The following is a 16,307-nucleotide window of genomic DNA, read 5'->3' as shown; positions in this document are numbered from 1 at the left end:
GGCAACTCTCCACCACGCTTGGTACGTAAGAGAGATCTTCTACGCTCTTCTCTAGTTTCTAGGTGTACAGACGCCTCTACCCCTGGGCCTGAAAAACGAGGCAAAACTACTGCAACGACTACTTCCATTCCTGCACCTGTTCCTACTCCTGTTCTTGCAATCCTTCCTACTTCTCCAGCTGATGTTACCTCTTCTGTTATGGTTGAAAGTGCGAGAAGTGAATCTTCCATGTCACCAACATCATCCTTGCTTGCCTTAGTAAAGAAATTCAGGCAAATCAAATCCATAGCGCAGTCACCTTCAACATCCTGAGAATTTACTTCTTTTCAGCATGCTCGTCAGATCTTCAAGGATTGGATGAAAAAGGACTTTACAGCTTCCTTCAATTTTTAAACCCTTTATGACACAGAGAATACCTTTATTAAGTTGTACCAAGCTCATTTATTATCCCAGGTTCAGTATAAATCTTTTCTGAGTTTCTTTGAGAACTTGCGAGCACTAAGGGATCAGCATTAGAAGGCAGAGCGGGCAGCAAACATAGTGAAATGTTTTCAAGAAAAACATGTAAAGAGTACAATTACGCTTCGACAATTGGTGGAAAAAGGGTCAGTGATGGAAGAAAGGATTACAGTGGTTGACTCTGAAATCTAGCACTTGGAGAAGCAGTTGTTTTCTCTTAAAGCTGAGAAAGTGACCCTTACCAACCACCTCTCCCAAAAAGTAGAAGAGTTGGAAAAGATTTCCCAGGAGGTTGAGGATTCCAGCGTCCAACTTATGAACAACAGCATGTATTTAGGAGAACCAGGGTGGATTTTCACTATCATGCAAACTTACTTCTCTAGAGTAGTTGCTCTTGCCGAAGATGTAAAGTTATTAGACTAAGATCCCTGTAACCCCTTTATGAAATGGAATGAAATCTTTTTCTCTTTGAATTTTCATTTTCTGAACTTTTTAATAGTAAAAGTCTTTCTTTTATGGCTTGCTTTTGATTTTTCAGGTATTTTAAGAGTTTCCTCTGTGGACCCTTCATTATGCTCCTACTTCGCAAGTGGTTTTCCCTCTTTATTTCTTGGTCCACATTAGGTTGACCATGTTTATAGGAGCTTCTAGGAAGGGATCCATGTCAATCATCATGTTGGCATGAGGCTTTTCCAATAACAACTTCCCTTTAATGATGAGATCTTGTATCCAATCTCTAAATTAGACATAGTTAGTGATGGAGTCATTGAAGGTGTAGGGTAGCTTGCAATACTTTTTTCCTCTTAATTCCTCGGGCTTAGGTAGTTTTTTTGTGTTGTTAGGCACAATCACTCTTGCCAGCACCAATTCTTCATAGATCTCTGCGGCCTTAGTCAAGTTGAAGGAATAACTCTGGTGCTTTGGGGTTTTCATGAGGATGAATCCACCATCGTTCATTATTATCTTCTGATCCTTGATCGGCTAAATCAATCCTTTGACTATCAAGGGTTTAAAGGGAGTGGTCATCTCTGCAGCACACATGTCTATTACTTCTCTCCCTCAACCATCGTCTTTTTCTGGCTCTCCCTCAAATTCCACTTGGTGAATGACGTCTTTACTTTTGTAGAAAGGTAGGAGTGTTTTAGTTGCTACTCCTCAAGCAACAACTTCTTATACTTAGTGGCCGCAATCACTAAGTCTTGAAGCTCATTAAACTGTGTATCATAAAACTTCTTCCTCAAGGGTAGTCTCAAGGCTTTCTAAGCAATAACTATAAGCTGGACATAGTTGACGGGAAACTGGCATCTTATCCTCATTCTTCTAAACCTCATAATGAAGTCTTCAGTAGATTCATGCTCGTATTGTTTTACCTCAACTAGATCATTGATGGTCATTTCTGGCTCCATCCTGTAGAGCTGCTCGTGGAAAGCCATCTCTATTTGCCCCTAGTTAGCAATGGAATTTCAGTTAGCAATGGAATTTGGGGGGCAATAAAGAGTACCACTGAGATGCTAAGCCTACCAATAAGTTCCCGAACAACCTCAACTTATAGTTGGGATTGTCTTCAAATGCTACACAGTGGTTGAAGAACTTGAAGATGTGATCCCTAGAAGATACATTGTTATTTTTTCCATTGCATGTTAGGAACGCGGGCATCTTGAAATTAAGAGGAAGAGGATTCTGCTCATCAATAAACTCCGGGTAGGGCTTTTGACAAGCGATTCTAAACAGCGGACGAGCTTGTGGTTGGGCATTTCTTACCACCATCCTTCTTAACTTAGCCAACTCATCTATGAGTTATTGGTTTGCTGTATTATTAGGCGGGGTATGAGGAGTTTCCCCTTTTGGGCTACGGTTATTACCCGATGAAGCCTTCCTTCTTGACTCGGGCTGCCTCCACTTGATGTATCCTCCATTTTTAGCCAATGGTGGTGGCCTATAAGGAGGGGGTTTGTCCATAATTGTATACTCTCCCTTCCCGCTGGATTCCCCAATAAACTGGGGGCATCCTATACTTTGTTCTTTCTTGCCCGTTTTGCCCCCTACTATTTAGTGGGAATATGGGGTCGGGTAACTCTACCTCCAGAATTTCTTCCAATACTGGCTTATCTATTTCGGATCCTTCTTTGTTTTTCCCTTTGTTCCTCTTTTCTTCAAGTAAAGGAAACAAAGGAATAACTAGATCTTCCACAAGGCTAACTTCTCTCCTCGTCTCTTTAGTACGATCATTTTCTGGGGTAGAATATTCCAGATCCAGTCTTCTTTGTAAATGTCCTGCTAAGGAACAGAGTCTACTTACTTCTTCCCTTGTTTGTAGAGAATTTCTCTCCATGATTTTTGTGACAACCATCAAGGTAGCATGCAAGTCTTCATTTGTAACCTTCCCTCCTGATTTCTCAGAAGGAGTCGGGCTTTCCATTACAACAGGTTCTTGCAAGTCTTCGAGCAAATTTTCCATGCTAAATCTTAGCATGTATTGGGGTGGTTTTCGTTCTTTTTTCCACCATAAGGTTTGTTCTTTCCTTCGTCTTCTTGGCATACAAGATTCGAATCCTACCGGGCATGCCAAAACTATGTTCGGGCAGGAATTTCGCTGGGAATGGTCCATGGCTCCAGCACACATCTCCCCAAGGAGTTGACACTTTGGTTGATTGTCAAGCTCTCGCTCGCTTGTCGGGCTGCAAGAAGAAGACAGAATTAGTTCTGAAATGTGCCTTTGTCAAGCCTTAGATGTAGGCCGTAAGGCTCGCAATCAAAACTGACTAAATGCTGAGGTGTGCCACTGCCATCTCTGTATGGCAGATGTAGAATGAGTGTATTTAAGTCGATTACTTGCGCCCCAAGTTATTCTGACTTCTCATCATCAAAGGATTGTCGTGGATGAGTTAAATCCACATTAAGTTCTATTTTGTGCCTTGAGATTAAGGACTTTTGTTTATCTTGTATGCTTTTAAAGAGTAAGGGTTCATATCTGATCAAGACATCAGTTTCATTTACTTTTACGATAGTAAAAGTACTAAGTGAACCTGATATGAAGGTTAATAAAACTTTGGATCATCAGGAGTCCAAAAATGACTTGCATATTGATGCGAGATTTATACGCACACAAATTAAACCCTATTTGTGACAATTGTAGTAATGATGTAAGTAGGGATCGTTCTAACCGGGGATTAACTAGGGGTGCTAATCTATTTTAAACTAACTCAAAGAAATAAAAATAACCTTTAAAACACTTGATTCACTTAAAGAAAACTCGAAACAAGTTCACAAGACTCAAAATTAGCTAAAAACACAATCTAAAACAAGAATGTAAATGAGGCAGATTTGGACGAATTTAAAGGTGTTTGTGACTCCAAATACTTGAAAACCAAAATAAGACAGATTATAATGACTAAGACTTAACAAAATATGGGGGGGATTGTGTTTGGATGAGATTAAATTAAATGGACAGTTAATCACTTGGATTTGACTCAGAAATGTAAAAACACAATATAAAACACTATACTAGACTCAAAGAATTCAAAAATACTTTAAAACATAAACTAAACAGATTCTAAGCACTAAAGAACAAGAAAGTAAAGGGGGGGGGTTTGATTTGACAAAATTAACTAAATTGCACAAATTGTAATTAAGGGCAAAATGTAAATATGTATGTGATGAAAATATGGATGATGGAATAGCCAAGGGGTTCTTCTCCACACATGTTACACTTGCATACAAGATTGATTTTCAGTTGGTCTTTCGATAAGTTATGAAACTCAACACCCCGGGTTAATTAGGTCCGCTTAAATTAACCGTCAAGTTCTCCTTAAGTTAATGAATTGGATGGGTTAGCGCAACGCAATTCACCACATTCTCCAAAAGTCCTTTACGTGAAAAGCACAATAAGGATACAATCAAAGATCATTAAGCATTATGAAAACTATAAGTGTTGACGAGGCATTTGTTACTATGATGAGCATGAAACTAGTGCCAAGAATTCATTTAACGCGATTGTTTATAAGCAACCTCCACTACTTGTGAATATAAGTTCATAACTATTAGGTGAAACTCACTTATATTCTAGCGTCGTATTCATGCATGAAAATTAAGCGTGCACTCTCAATAAACATACATAAATAAGTTATCAATCAAACGGTTAAACAAATTGAATCCACAACTAATGAATTTCCAACCAAAGATAATCAATTCATATTGCAAGCATAAACATAGTTTCGAATCACCCCCTAGCTAAAGGGGGTTTAGTTCCTCATACGTACAAGACAAAGAGAATTGAATTTAAACATTGAAATCAAAGAAACATCTAAACATTCCAACAACTCAAACTTGAATTGTATGAATGTTTAGGCCCTCTTCTCTTCCTCTTCGTTGCGGCACAAGGTCTAAGGAAGTGTTTAGGGCTTTAGATGTATGTGGAATGGAGTGGGGAATGGTTGGAGTGGCTGCAATGGAGGAGAGAATGCTGGAAAACTGGAAGGGGATGCACGGCAAAGAATGGGGAATTTTGTGTTGGTGTGTTGTGTGTTGTGTTGTGGTGAATGGAATGATTTGTATGAATGCATTGCATGGTTTTATAGGGAGAGAATGGATGGGAGAGCATGTGAATGGCAGCTAGGAATGATTAAAGAAGGGAATGCATGTGGAATGACAACTAGATTGGTTGGTGGAAAGCTGAAAATGCAAATGGGAATGTTTGGAAATGCAAGGGATAGGCACGGCATGGGTGTGTTTGTGTGTTGTGGCTGATTTGTTTGTTGGTTAAAGCTTGTGAGTGAATGATTAAAGATGCATGTGGATGAAATAATGATGGAAAAACAGCTAGGAAAAGAGGGAATGCATGTGGAAGTGTGAAGTGTGTGTGGATGGTGGTTTTGCATGGCTTTGATGGATTGTTTGATTGGGCTAGAGGTTTTGCATGGATCAAAGGATTGTTTGATTGGGCTAGGCCCTTTGTTTTATGTCCAAAGTGCATACAAGGCCTTCAAATTCGTCCAACACTTTGGCTCCAAGCATATGCTATCCATTCCAAGCCCAATTTTGCTCCAAAATGCATCTTTTTGCTTCCTTAGCCATATGAACCTAAAAACACACGAAAATGGCTTAAACTACTAAAACAACTAGGAATTAACAATATAAATGCACGAAAACAAGCTAAGTAAGTCGCCTAAATATGCTCCTATCACATATATACTGAAGGATACATTATAACACCAGATCTATTAATGGAAAGGCAAAACTAAAAAGAGTCGGGCAAGATTTCACCTTGTCAGAGCAAGGTTAAAGCGTCTTGCAATCTCTTTTCTTTGCAGTTACAAAGGGTTGAGTAATAAAGAGGGATGAGGGGTAAATGAGTTTACACAAGAGAATCGATACTATAACATAGAAAAAAGATGTCTTTCTACAGGAAATCTAAGGCTGAAAGGTGCAGAGTTTGGACAAAGCGCAGCTTTCTGAGTATTTGCTTAACTGAGAGACAAGTTGTATGACATGGGCTTTACTCTAGGCTTCAAGCAGACCTTCTTTATTGAGCTCATTTAGGCTTCCTTCCCTTTGAAGCCCAAAGTTTAAATATTAACCCAAACAGTACCAAATTACAAAATTGGAACAAGTATCTGTTCTGTTGTGCTTTGAAGCCTTTGATTATTGCCATTTGTGCTTATTTGTTTACTATTTGGAAGTGCTTAGAAGTTCATAATTTATGGTTCATCGTAAAGTTTCATAATTCATTATTGTAATTAGAGTTATACTATGATGATACATTGGTGTAGAATGAAAATTTTTGGTATATGAGATAGATTGCTAAAGAAAAGTGTATCTGTTATAAAATGTACAAAACATGATTTTTTTCAAAGAAATTAATTACTCAGAATTCCTACAGGACTAAAGAAGCTTTAGAACAAACCAAATAGTCTGCATTGGATTCGAATGTACTGATTAGTTTGAGTTACTCATAGTTTTCTATAGTTTCAAATGTCATTTGATCTAATCATGTAGGTTTTTGAATCTAGAGACAATGTAATATGCCCAAATTCTTGGATACCGATCAATTTGGGTTTGATTTTTGAACACGTTAGTCAAATGTTATATAAATTGTTTTTGGTCATTTGAAAGTATTGAATTTTTTATGTATATTTCATGATTGAACTGATTACAATAGACAACATATATAGGAGAAGAGATTAAGGAGAGCAACACTCAACCTTCCTCAAATCACTCCTAATCTATTTACAATATCAAGACTCCTTAATTTAAGGTTAAGTACAACACAAGTAAACACAATGGGAAAAAAGACTAAGCCCTAGGGTTTTACATGTTGAGTAAAAACTGCAAACCCTAGTTGACTAACCGATTAGACTTGTATCAATGGAACTCCCGATATCCTCCAATTAGTCAATCTTCCAACACTCCCCCTCAAGCTGGATTAAGATGGTTCCTTGAGCCAAGCTTGGACAGAATGCACAGAAACTGAACCGTAGGGAGAAACTTAGTAAAGATATCAGCCAGTTGATCATGACTGCGAGTGTAATGGGTGGCGATAACCTTTCATTGGACCTGGGATCGAACATAGTGACAGTCTACTTCAATATGCTTCGTCTTCTTGTGGAAAACAAGATTGGAAGCAATATGCATGGTGGCTTGATTATCACATAACATAGGCATAAGTGCATTGCTTGGAAACCCTAGATCAGACTAAAGACTTTTCAGCCAAAAAAGTTCACAAACAGTGGAAGCCATGGCACGATATTCAACCTTTGCGCTGTATCGAGCTACAACACTTTGCTTTTTGCTTCGCCATGTTACCAAATTGCCACCCACAAATGTGCAGAAGCCTCTAGTTGACTTGCAATCAAGGGAATTTCCTTCCCAATCAGCATCTGTATAACCCATAATGGCAGTGCTATCATTCTTTTTCATAAAGAGCCCTCTACCAAAGGACCCTTTGAGGTACTGAAGAATTCTTTTCACAATATGCATGTGCCCTAATGTAGGAGCATGCATAAATTGACTGATAATACTCACAGCATAAGAAATATCAGGACGCGTTATTGTGAGGTAGATAAGTTTGCTTACCAACCTTTGATATTTAGTGACATTGCAAAGGAGCTTACTATGATCATGGAGACAGAGTTTACTATCCAAAGGAGTGTGGGCAGGCTTGCAATCCAGTAGGTTAGATTCCTTCAAAAGATCAAGGATGAATTTCCTTTGATTGAGAAAGAGGCCTTTCGATGATGTGGCAAGTTCAATACCGAGAAAATATTTTAGAGTTCCCAGGTCCTTGATTGCAAATTTGCTTCGAAGAGCAAGCTTGAGAGAGTGAACTTCTTCAATATTGTAACCTGTCACTATAAGATCATCAATATAGATTAACACAATCAACTTCCCAACTGAACCAACACGGATAAAAAGTGAGGAATCGGCACTGCTCCTTTGAAAATCAAATGCTTCAAGAACCGAGCTTAGTTTTGCATACCATGCACGTGGAAATTTGTGCAGTCTACAAACCATGTCAGGATCATGAGATTGAGGATAACCAGGTGGTAGTTTCATGTACACTTCCTCCTCTAACTCACTATGTAAGAAGGCGTTCTTCACATCCATTTGATACAAAGGCCAAGATTAGTTCACAACAACTGATAACAGAACCCTAACAATGTTCATTTTGGCAACTGGAGCAAAGGTTTCCTTGTAATCCAAGCCATATGTCTGAGTGAAGCCACGAGCTACCAAATGAGCCTTGTGTCTTTCAATGGTCCTATCTGTGTTGAACTTGGTTTTGTACACCTAATGACTGCCCACAGCTTTCTTTCCCTTGGGAAGGCTAACTACACTTCAGGTTTTATTGTCATGAAGTGCTTGTAGTTCATCCCTCATTGCATCTTTCTAAACTACAAGTTCATTTGCTGCTTGAAATGTTTGAGGATCATGAGTGTTGTCCAAGGTGCTGAGAAAGGAAGTATGAGGTGGTGAAAAATGCTGGTACGAGACAAAATCTGTGAGAGGATACCTATAGGTGAAGGTGACATAGTCATGTAGGCGAAGTGGGGGCTGTCTATCTCTGGAAAGGTTTCGTCTAATTTGGACTTGAGGTTCAAGATTTGTAACTGGAAAGGGTGATAATTTTGGGGATATAGGTAAAGTGACATAAGGTGTGGGAGTCTCTCAATAGTGAGGAACACTTGGCAAATGAGCCATATCACTTAAGAACTCCCCCCGACCTACATCACTCAGTTTCTTTGAAAAATAAAGAATGTTTTCATCAAACCTCACATCCCTTAAGACCATAAGTTTTCTTGTGGTTGGATTGTAGCACTTGAAACCTTTCTAAATAGATGAATAACCCATGAAAATACATTTAGTTGCTCTGGGATTGAGTTTGTCACGATGGGAAGGTTGGTTATGAACAAAACTAGTGGAACCAAAAACCTTCAAATGTGAGAGGTCAATTTTTCTTTCCTTTAATACTTCATATAGAGACTTGACAAGATTTTAAAATCATGCAAGTTGGTAATTTGATTTGTCATGTGATTTGTGGCCCCTGAGTCTATAATCTAATAGTCATGTTCATTACTAGCATCTACGGCAGTTAAGAAAGCACTTGAAATACCTGGAATACCTTTCTGCGAGACATGATCATGTTCAGCTAAGAAGCCAGCAAATTTTCCAAGTAAGGCTGTGTTCTTCTTCTTGTCAACTGAAGGAGCTTCATTTCCATGGTTATGGACTTGTTTGTTGTGAAGATATACTGCAAATTCATTGATTAGTGCAACAGGATTGGCCGTGAAGTTCACCATCCCTTCGGTTGAAGAGGTAGCTGCATGATTTGCCTTGTAAGCATTGTAGTTCAGGTTTCTTTGTGGACCCTTTGTCTCTTTAAAGAACTTGGGCTTCAATTCTGGATGCAATATCCAGCACTTGTCTCTTGTGTGCCCAAGTGTGTCACAATAGCTGCATTCAGGTCTCTTTCCCTTACACATTTTGCCATTTCGGTTGTTGCTGGAAACATAAGCCCTTGTTTCGGAGATAGTGGCTTTGGTCTCTTGACTTATGACCTTTTTTCTTACTTCTTCCCTTTGGAAGATAGCACAAACACCAATGAATGAGGGAAGCACAGCGTTCATCAAGATGTGGCTTCTTAGATCTTCATATTCTGGACCTAAGCTTGCCAAGAGTTGAAAGATCTTGTCTTCTTCAGCTCTCTTAGTCAACACAGTGGCGTCAGTGGTATGAGGACGGTACACATCGAGCTCATTCCACATGCTTGTAAGACTACCAAGGTGTTGTAAAAAGGTTTTTTCCCTTTGTTAAAGACTAAAGATATCTTTCTTGAGTTGAAAGACACGTGCGGCATTGTTTTTATTTCCATACATCTCTTTAACTTGTTTCCAGAGATGCATAGATGACTCTGAGTAACTGAAGATCTCAGCGATCCTACGCTCTATGAAGTTGAGCAGCCAAGACATGACTGATGTGAAAATTAACTTAACACACAAATTAAACCATATTTGTGACAATTGTAGTATATATGCAAGTATGGATCGTTCTAGACCGAGGATTAACTAGGGATGCTAATCAACAGAATTAATACTTGAAAACACTAATTTGCACTCTATAGACTTAAAACTAACTCAAAACACTTAAAACAGCAACAAACACTCAAAAAGACTCAATTCTAGACCTAACAAGTGATTTTGGCGAAAATAAAACTTAATTTGACTCAAAAGACTAAAAGAAAACAGATTTTGACTCAAATAACAAGACTAAATGAAAGGGGGATTGTTTTTGACGAATTTAAAACTTAAAACAAAAACTTTGCATAAAACACTTTGTAAAAACGAATTTGGGTGAATTAAATGGGTGAAAGGCTAGTTAGAGGGTCCTTCTCCACACATAATATATGCATACAAACCAATTTCCAATTATTATTCCTTTAGACTATGAATGATTACGCCCCAAGTTAGTTGCATTGCACAACTAACCATCAAATTTTCCTTATTCCATTGAATTGAATGAATATGCATTACAACCAAATTATCTTTCTCAAGTCCTTTATATGAAACGCATAATAAAGATACATATCAAAAGTCATTACATTTTGTGAAAATCATAAGCATTGACAAGGCATTCATCACTATGAAACGCATGAGACTCATACCAAGGATTTACTTAACACGATTGTGACTAGCAACCTCCACTACTTGTGAATATAAGTGAATAACTATTACGTGAAACTCCCTTATACTCTAGCATCAAATTCATGCATGCAAATTAAGTGTCAACCCTCAACCAACATACATAAACAAGTTTTAAGAACTTCGATAAGCAAATCACATTCAAGGCTTAAGAAACAATAACTGGATGTAATCAATTCATATAAAACATATAAGCATGGCTTCAAATTCACCTCTAACTAAAAAGAAATTAGTTACACATGTTCATCATAATTGAAAACCCAATTAACATAAACATTGAACTAAAACTAAGGATAGAAATAACCAAGAAACACTACACACTCCAATGGCATGCACGACACTCCATTGGAAAAATGCACTTATTCTTCCTTTTTACTCCTCTTTTCAGATCCACTCTTGCAAATATACTCTGATTTTTCCAGTGTGTTTGCTCTTCTACACTCGATCCCCTAATTTCCTCCATTTGCTGCAAAGGTTGGGTTATTTGACTTTATGTAGCATTCCAACTTTTTGGTACCACTGGGCTTGTGTTGACTACCGTTTAGTAATTGAAAAGATGAGCATATAAAAACAAAAAGATCACACTAATTAATAAAAAGAAAGTGGGTATTTAAAGAAAAAATAATAATATTATTATTAAGGGGGGGAAGGCACGAAATTATTATAATAATTAAGGGAACGGGAGTTTCAAACCCAGAAGCATAAGTAAAAACCCAATACCTTATCGACTAGGATATTGAACCATATCAATGAAAAGAGTGAGTTGTTAGCTCCAAATGTGTGGAGAATAAAGAGTTGTATGTTCATTTTGTATTAGACCGATTCCATTGGTTTCAAATTTATATTTTGCCGTCACATTATATTAGGTTTGTTGTGTCAAATCATGTTGGAAATGTGCCTTAAAGCCAATCATATGATGATATTTTATGGACATTTCATATGTTAAACTAATCTAGTTTAATATAAGGGCAAAGATTATTATTTAAAGCCATCTCATATAAATGTTATATGCTTGAACAATAAGTCCAAGGAATATGTAATTAGGAGAATGTGATCTAAAGAAGTTAGATTCATGAGACCATTCTCTTTCATACATATATCCTAAACGTTCCTGATCATAAGATTGCCAATTGGGCATGGATGGTCCGTTAAGATCAGTACAGGCTATGTCTTCTCTCTGGGAGATTGACTTGTCTCGAGTCATTGGTGTGACTGACACCAAGACAAGCATGTAGGTGCTCAATAGAGAATGAGTCCACTGAACGCGATCAACAAGGAGTTCTCGTACTCATGGCACATGAGAGCTCAAGGTTGGGATAATACAAAGTAGTCATTTGACCTGAGGCATCATAGTTGTCTTATGGTTAGGTCCTTGATCTTTGACTGTGTCACAGGCACTCCATCAGAGGGTGTCCATGGAATAGTTGGGGTTAAGCCACTTAACTATAAAGGTAGGTGAATGCACAACAAAGGATCTCTAACCTTCAAACCGATGAGAGAGATATTCTATGATATGATTAAGAATCTCTGGGCAGAGTATGAATGAGATTTAGGAAGCTGTTCCAGATCACATTCAAGGTAATCATATAAGTAAGAGAATCACATTGGATAGTAGACATGAATAAACTATCAAACCAAACAATGTGATCAAGAGTATTGTATTAAAGAAAGACCGTATTGCATTGTAATCCCAAACTGAATAAGTTCTCCAACCTCTTCTGATTAGCTTGGGTAGCCATAACATACTGCTAGGTATCACTCATGGTTTGTGGAAGCCCTAAAGGTGTATAATCACTAAAGGGAGAATTGAAAGAAAGTTTCAATTAACAATCAATTAGTAAGAGTTCTAATCGCCCACTAGCTCGCTGAAAGAAACCTAATGGATCACACATCGTGTAAGGTAATGATTGAAGGAAATAACGAAGATGATTAAGGATAATTAATTAGTTTAATTGTATATGGCAAGGATTAATTAAAAGTTAATTAATCAAGAATTATAGGTTCGTTTTAGGCCTTAAGTTAGTTTTGGGTTTCGCGACTCAAAAGGGTTTTGGTCCACAAGGCACATAAGGTTTAAGTTGTGTGACAACTAAAACAAAATGGGCAATTAACCTACTAACAATAGGGAGGCCAACCATGCTTAGAAAGGGAGTGGTTTTGGACTTATTACAAGTTTACCACTCCAATGAAGGTAGGCATAAAAGTAACTTTATAGCCTTTTCTTCATAAGGGTTTTTTTTCTTTGAGGAAAGATGAAAAAACACAAGCTCTCTCTTTCTCTCTAGAGAGGCTGGCCACAATGGGAGAGCATTGCTAGCATTTTGTTCTTCCATGGTCACTCATCTTCTTCCTCAACCATCGTTGGTGTCGGAACTTAGAGGTCTCCAACTTTGGGGACTTTTGAAGAACCCATTTCTCCATCCATCAAGAAGTCATGGAACCAAGAAGCAAAGTTCCTCCATCCACATCCATGGAGCCAAGGAGCAAGGAGATAAAGGAAAGAAGACCCTCACATGGGTGAATATCCTTTGCTAAGCAAAGAGGTGCTTCAAAGGTATAAAAGTTTCTCAACTCCTTTCTTTAAGATTTGAGTTGAGTCTTGGTTCACCACAACTACTAGGCTTTGAATTTCATGGTTTAAGTTTTGTCTTAAAGTACATAGAAACATGCTTCCGCCATTTAATTGTTAAATACAAGTATTATGTTGCTTAATGAACTTAATTTTTCACAAATTTTCCTTCAAATCCAACATGACACTCTGTAATCCGGATAAAACATTGGCAACACCTCCCTTTTAATTAATTTCATGATAGGAGATTATACCTCTATTATTATCGAGACCTTATGTATAAAATTTAACACCTAGAAATAGCCAGCTAAGTAGAGACAATATCAGTGAGACTGGTGGTAAACCATTATGTGCCTTAAAGTTTATCAAATTCGTAACATCTCCTTTCGAGTTGTGCATTCATCTTGGACTCAATTCGTTTGGTTTCAAAAGTTTATGTTTTGCTAAGACAATGTACTGGGTTGATCTTAAATCCACCACCACACGTCACAATTCATTTAATCTTAAAAAATTGTAAACATCCTTATTTAGCTAGGCATATTTGTCTATTTGCCCCCTGGACTTGTATAAAGCTATCAATTTTCCTCCTGGACTTGTATAATTAGCCAATTTCCCCCTTGAACTTTGATTTTAGCCAACTACCCCCCTGAACTTTTATAAATAGCCAAATTTCCACCTAATGCTAAATTTTAAAATTATTCATCCAACTTTCCACCCATTTTGATCACACATACAGCACATGACAACTGTATGAGGGCAAAAAGAATGGAAAATTGGATTGGTGAAAACTGGATGAAAAATTTTAAAATCTAACGTAAGGGGGGGAAATTGGCTATTTATAAAATTTTAGGAGGGTTATCACCTAAAGTTAAATTTCAAGGAGAAAATTGCTAATTATTAAAGTTTAAGGCGTAATTGGCTAAAATTAAAGTTCAATGGGAAAATTGGCAGCTCTATACAAGTTCAAGAGGAAGAGGCAAATTGACAAATACCTCTTTTAGCTAATAAAGCAACATGTACGTTCATTTTGTATTGGACCCAAGAAGTATGTTTTGGAATTCTATATTTTGCTAACGCATTCGACTAGGTTTATTGCATCGTGATTAGTATGACAAGCGTAATTTAATTAATTTTAATAATGCCATATGGGTAGTACATTTGTTGTGTTTAGACCTCATTCGTTTGATTTTTGAAATGTTCATTGAAGCTAACATGACATGTCGTAATTCATTTAATTTTACGAAATTAGTAATAGTTCAATTTTAACTAATTTTTATCGAAGATACCTGATTTGATTGATGTTGACATAATATGTCCAATTCAGACGACACATCTTAATTCGATTAATCTAATAAAAATTATAATATTTTCATTTTAGCTAATGTCTATAGACATTCAAATCGTACGTTCAACTGTTGGACTCAATTCACTAAATTTTATTTGTTGACATTTTTTATTGGGTGTATATCGTGCCAGATATAGTACGACAGGTCGTAAATTTTTTTGCCACTTTTCTTACCAAATCATAATGAAGGATACAAAAATATTATTACACTCGTTTGTAGCTTTTGGTGAAACGTTTTGAAATGATTTTTCTTGTCCGACAAAAAGAAAATGAAATGGTTTCAAATGGCTAAATTCCACCAATAAAAAGAGGTCGAAATTTTATTATCTATTTCAATTGAGATGTCAATTAAATATGTTTTATTATTTATAAAATCAAGTAGGTCGAAAGTTTATAACAAAATAATCAATAAGTAAAGAAAAATAAAAAAATAAGAGGCGCAACATTAAAATAAAACAAAAAAAATTATTTAGGATTTTGGCTATAAATCATGTAGGATTTTGCCTTTTCTTTTGAAACTAGAAAATTATTTTTTCTGTTAAAACAGTCTATGTAATTTTTAACATCTCCCTTAGATATATTCTTAGGCCACCTTTTCAGCTTTACATGGAAACAAATTAAAGAAAAATGAACAAGGAATAATAGGCCATTTATTTATTTACCATATTATCCAATGTTTATCCGATATTCAGTTTTATTTTTTCAATTTCTAATTTGTCCAGGTGAAAATTTCTTTAACTCAATCTTATTTTATCGGACATAGAAAATATAGCAAAAATATTTCCAAAACTAAAGTAACGGACATTTTTGCTCTGGATTTTTTTCCCTCTTCGGCTATTTTGGGCTATAAATAACATCTACCCCCACACTCGTTTCCCTTGCCCTAACAAGTCACACATTTTCCTCAAAATCCCCGCCGCTGTTTTCAATTTTTATTTTCTTGTGAAACTAACTGGTAATTCCTTATAATATTTTACTGTTTTTCAACATTTTGTTTGTTCATCGAGTTAGAGAAGTGTGTAAATTATATAGAGTTTAAAGAGAGTAATTTTTAAAGTGATATGTTTCTAGGATTTCTAGCTATGTCTTTGTTTTCGCTTAAAGTTTTGGTGTTGTGGTTTTTTATCTTTTGAATGACCAAGTGTTGATATTTGATGCTTAAAAAAAAACCAAGCCACGTTTTGATCTTTTTGGTTTTTGAGTTGCATGCTTTGATCTTCTAGAAAAATGGCTAAGTAACCGCAAAAATTTAAACATTGAAAATCAACTAAAATTCTTTTAGTTTCACTCTATTTCCCTCTCCTTTTTTCTCATAGAAACGATTTATAATTTACACTCGATTTCTATCTCTTTTTATCTTATTTAATTGAATTGATATATATATATATATATATATTTGAAACGGTTTTTTCGAACTTTGGTTTGGCTTTAATTAATGGAAAGTGTTATTGGCACTCTAAAAATCTAATTCTACACTCCTCACAAGTGTATTTTTCTTTCTAAATATAGAAAGTTTGGAGTGTAGAATGAGAAATTTGGAGTGCCAATAACAATTCCCTAATTAATTAGATGTGTTGACATTTGAATGCTTAAAAAAGACAAAGCCAAACTATTCCAAATGATAACTTTTTGATTGTGTCCCTGGTGGGTTCAGACCTCAAAGTTTAGATGTTGGGAAAGATATAAGTTTTTTGAGTTCAATACATACATCTTTTTCTCCCAACTGGATCCTGCTTTATGA

At 36.5% G+C, this 16,307-nt stretch overlaps 1 protein-coding gene across 1 annotated transcript; it reads right to left on the bottom strand.

Moving 5' to 3' along the window:
• Positions 1 to 7,149: 7,149 nt before the first annotated feature.
• Positions 7,150 to 8,061, bottom strand: LOC137734281 (uncharacterized mitochondrial protein AtMg00810-like). Its single transcript, XM_068473574.1, has one exon. The coding sequence runs from the start codon at positions 8,059 to 8,061 to the stop codon at positions 7,150 to 7,152; it is 912 nt and encodes a 303-aa protein (XP_068329675.1).
• Between the last annotated feature and the right edge of the window lie 8,246 nt (positions 8,062 to 16,307).

This window comes from Pyrus communis, chromosome 5 (assembly GCF_963583255.1).
Source record: "Pyrus communis chromosome 5, drPyrComm1.1, whole genome shotgun sequence".
Lineage (NCBI taxonomy): Eukaryota > Viridiplantae > Streptophyta > Magnoliopsida > Rosales > Rosaceae > Pyrus > Pyrus communis.
The sequence above is the reverse complement of the archived record's forward strand: the minus strand, read 5'-3'. Positions and strand labels throughout refer to the sequence as shown.

What these genes read in the sequence shown, in the direction of transcription:
- LOC137734281 (XM_068473574.1), bottom strand. Translation starts at nt 8,061, where the DNA reads ATGGATGTGAAGAACGCCTTCTTACATAGTGAGTTAGAGGAGGAAGTG.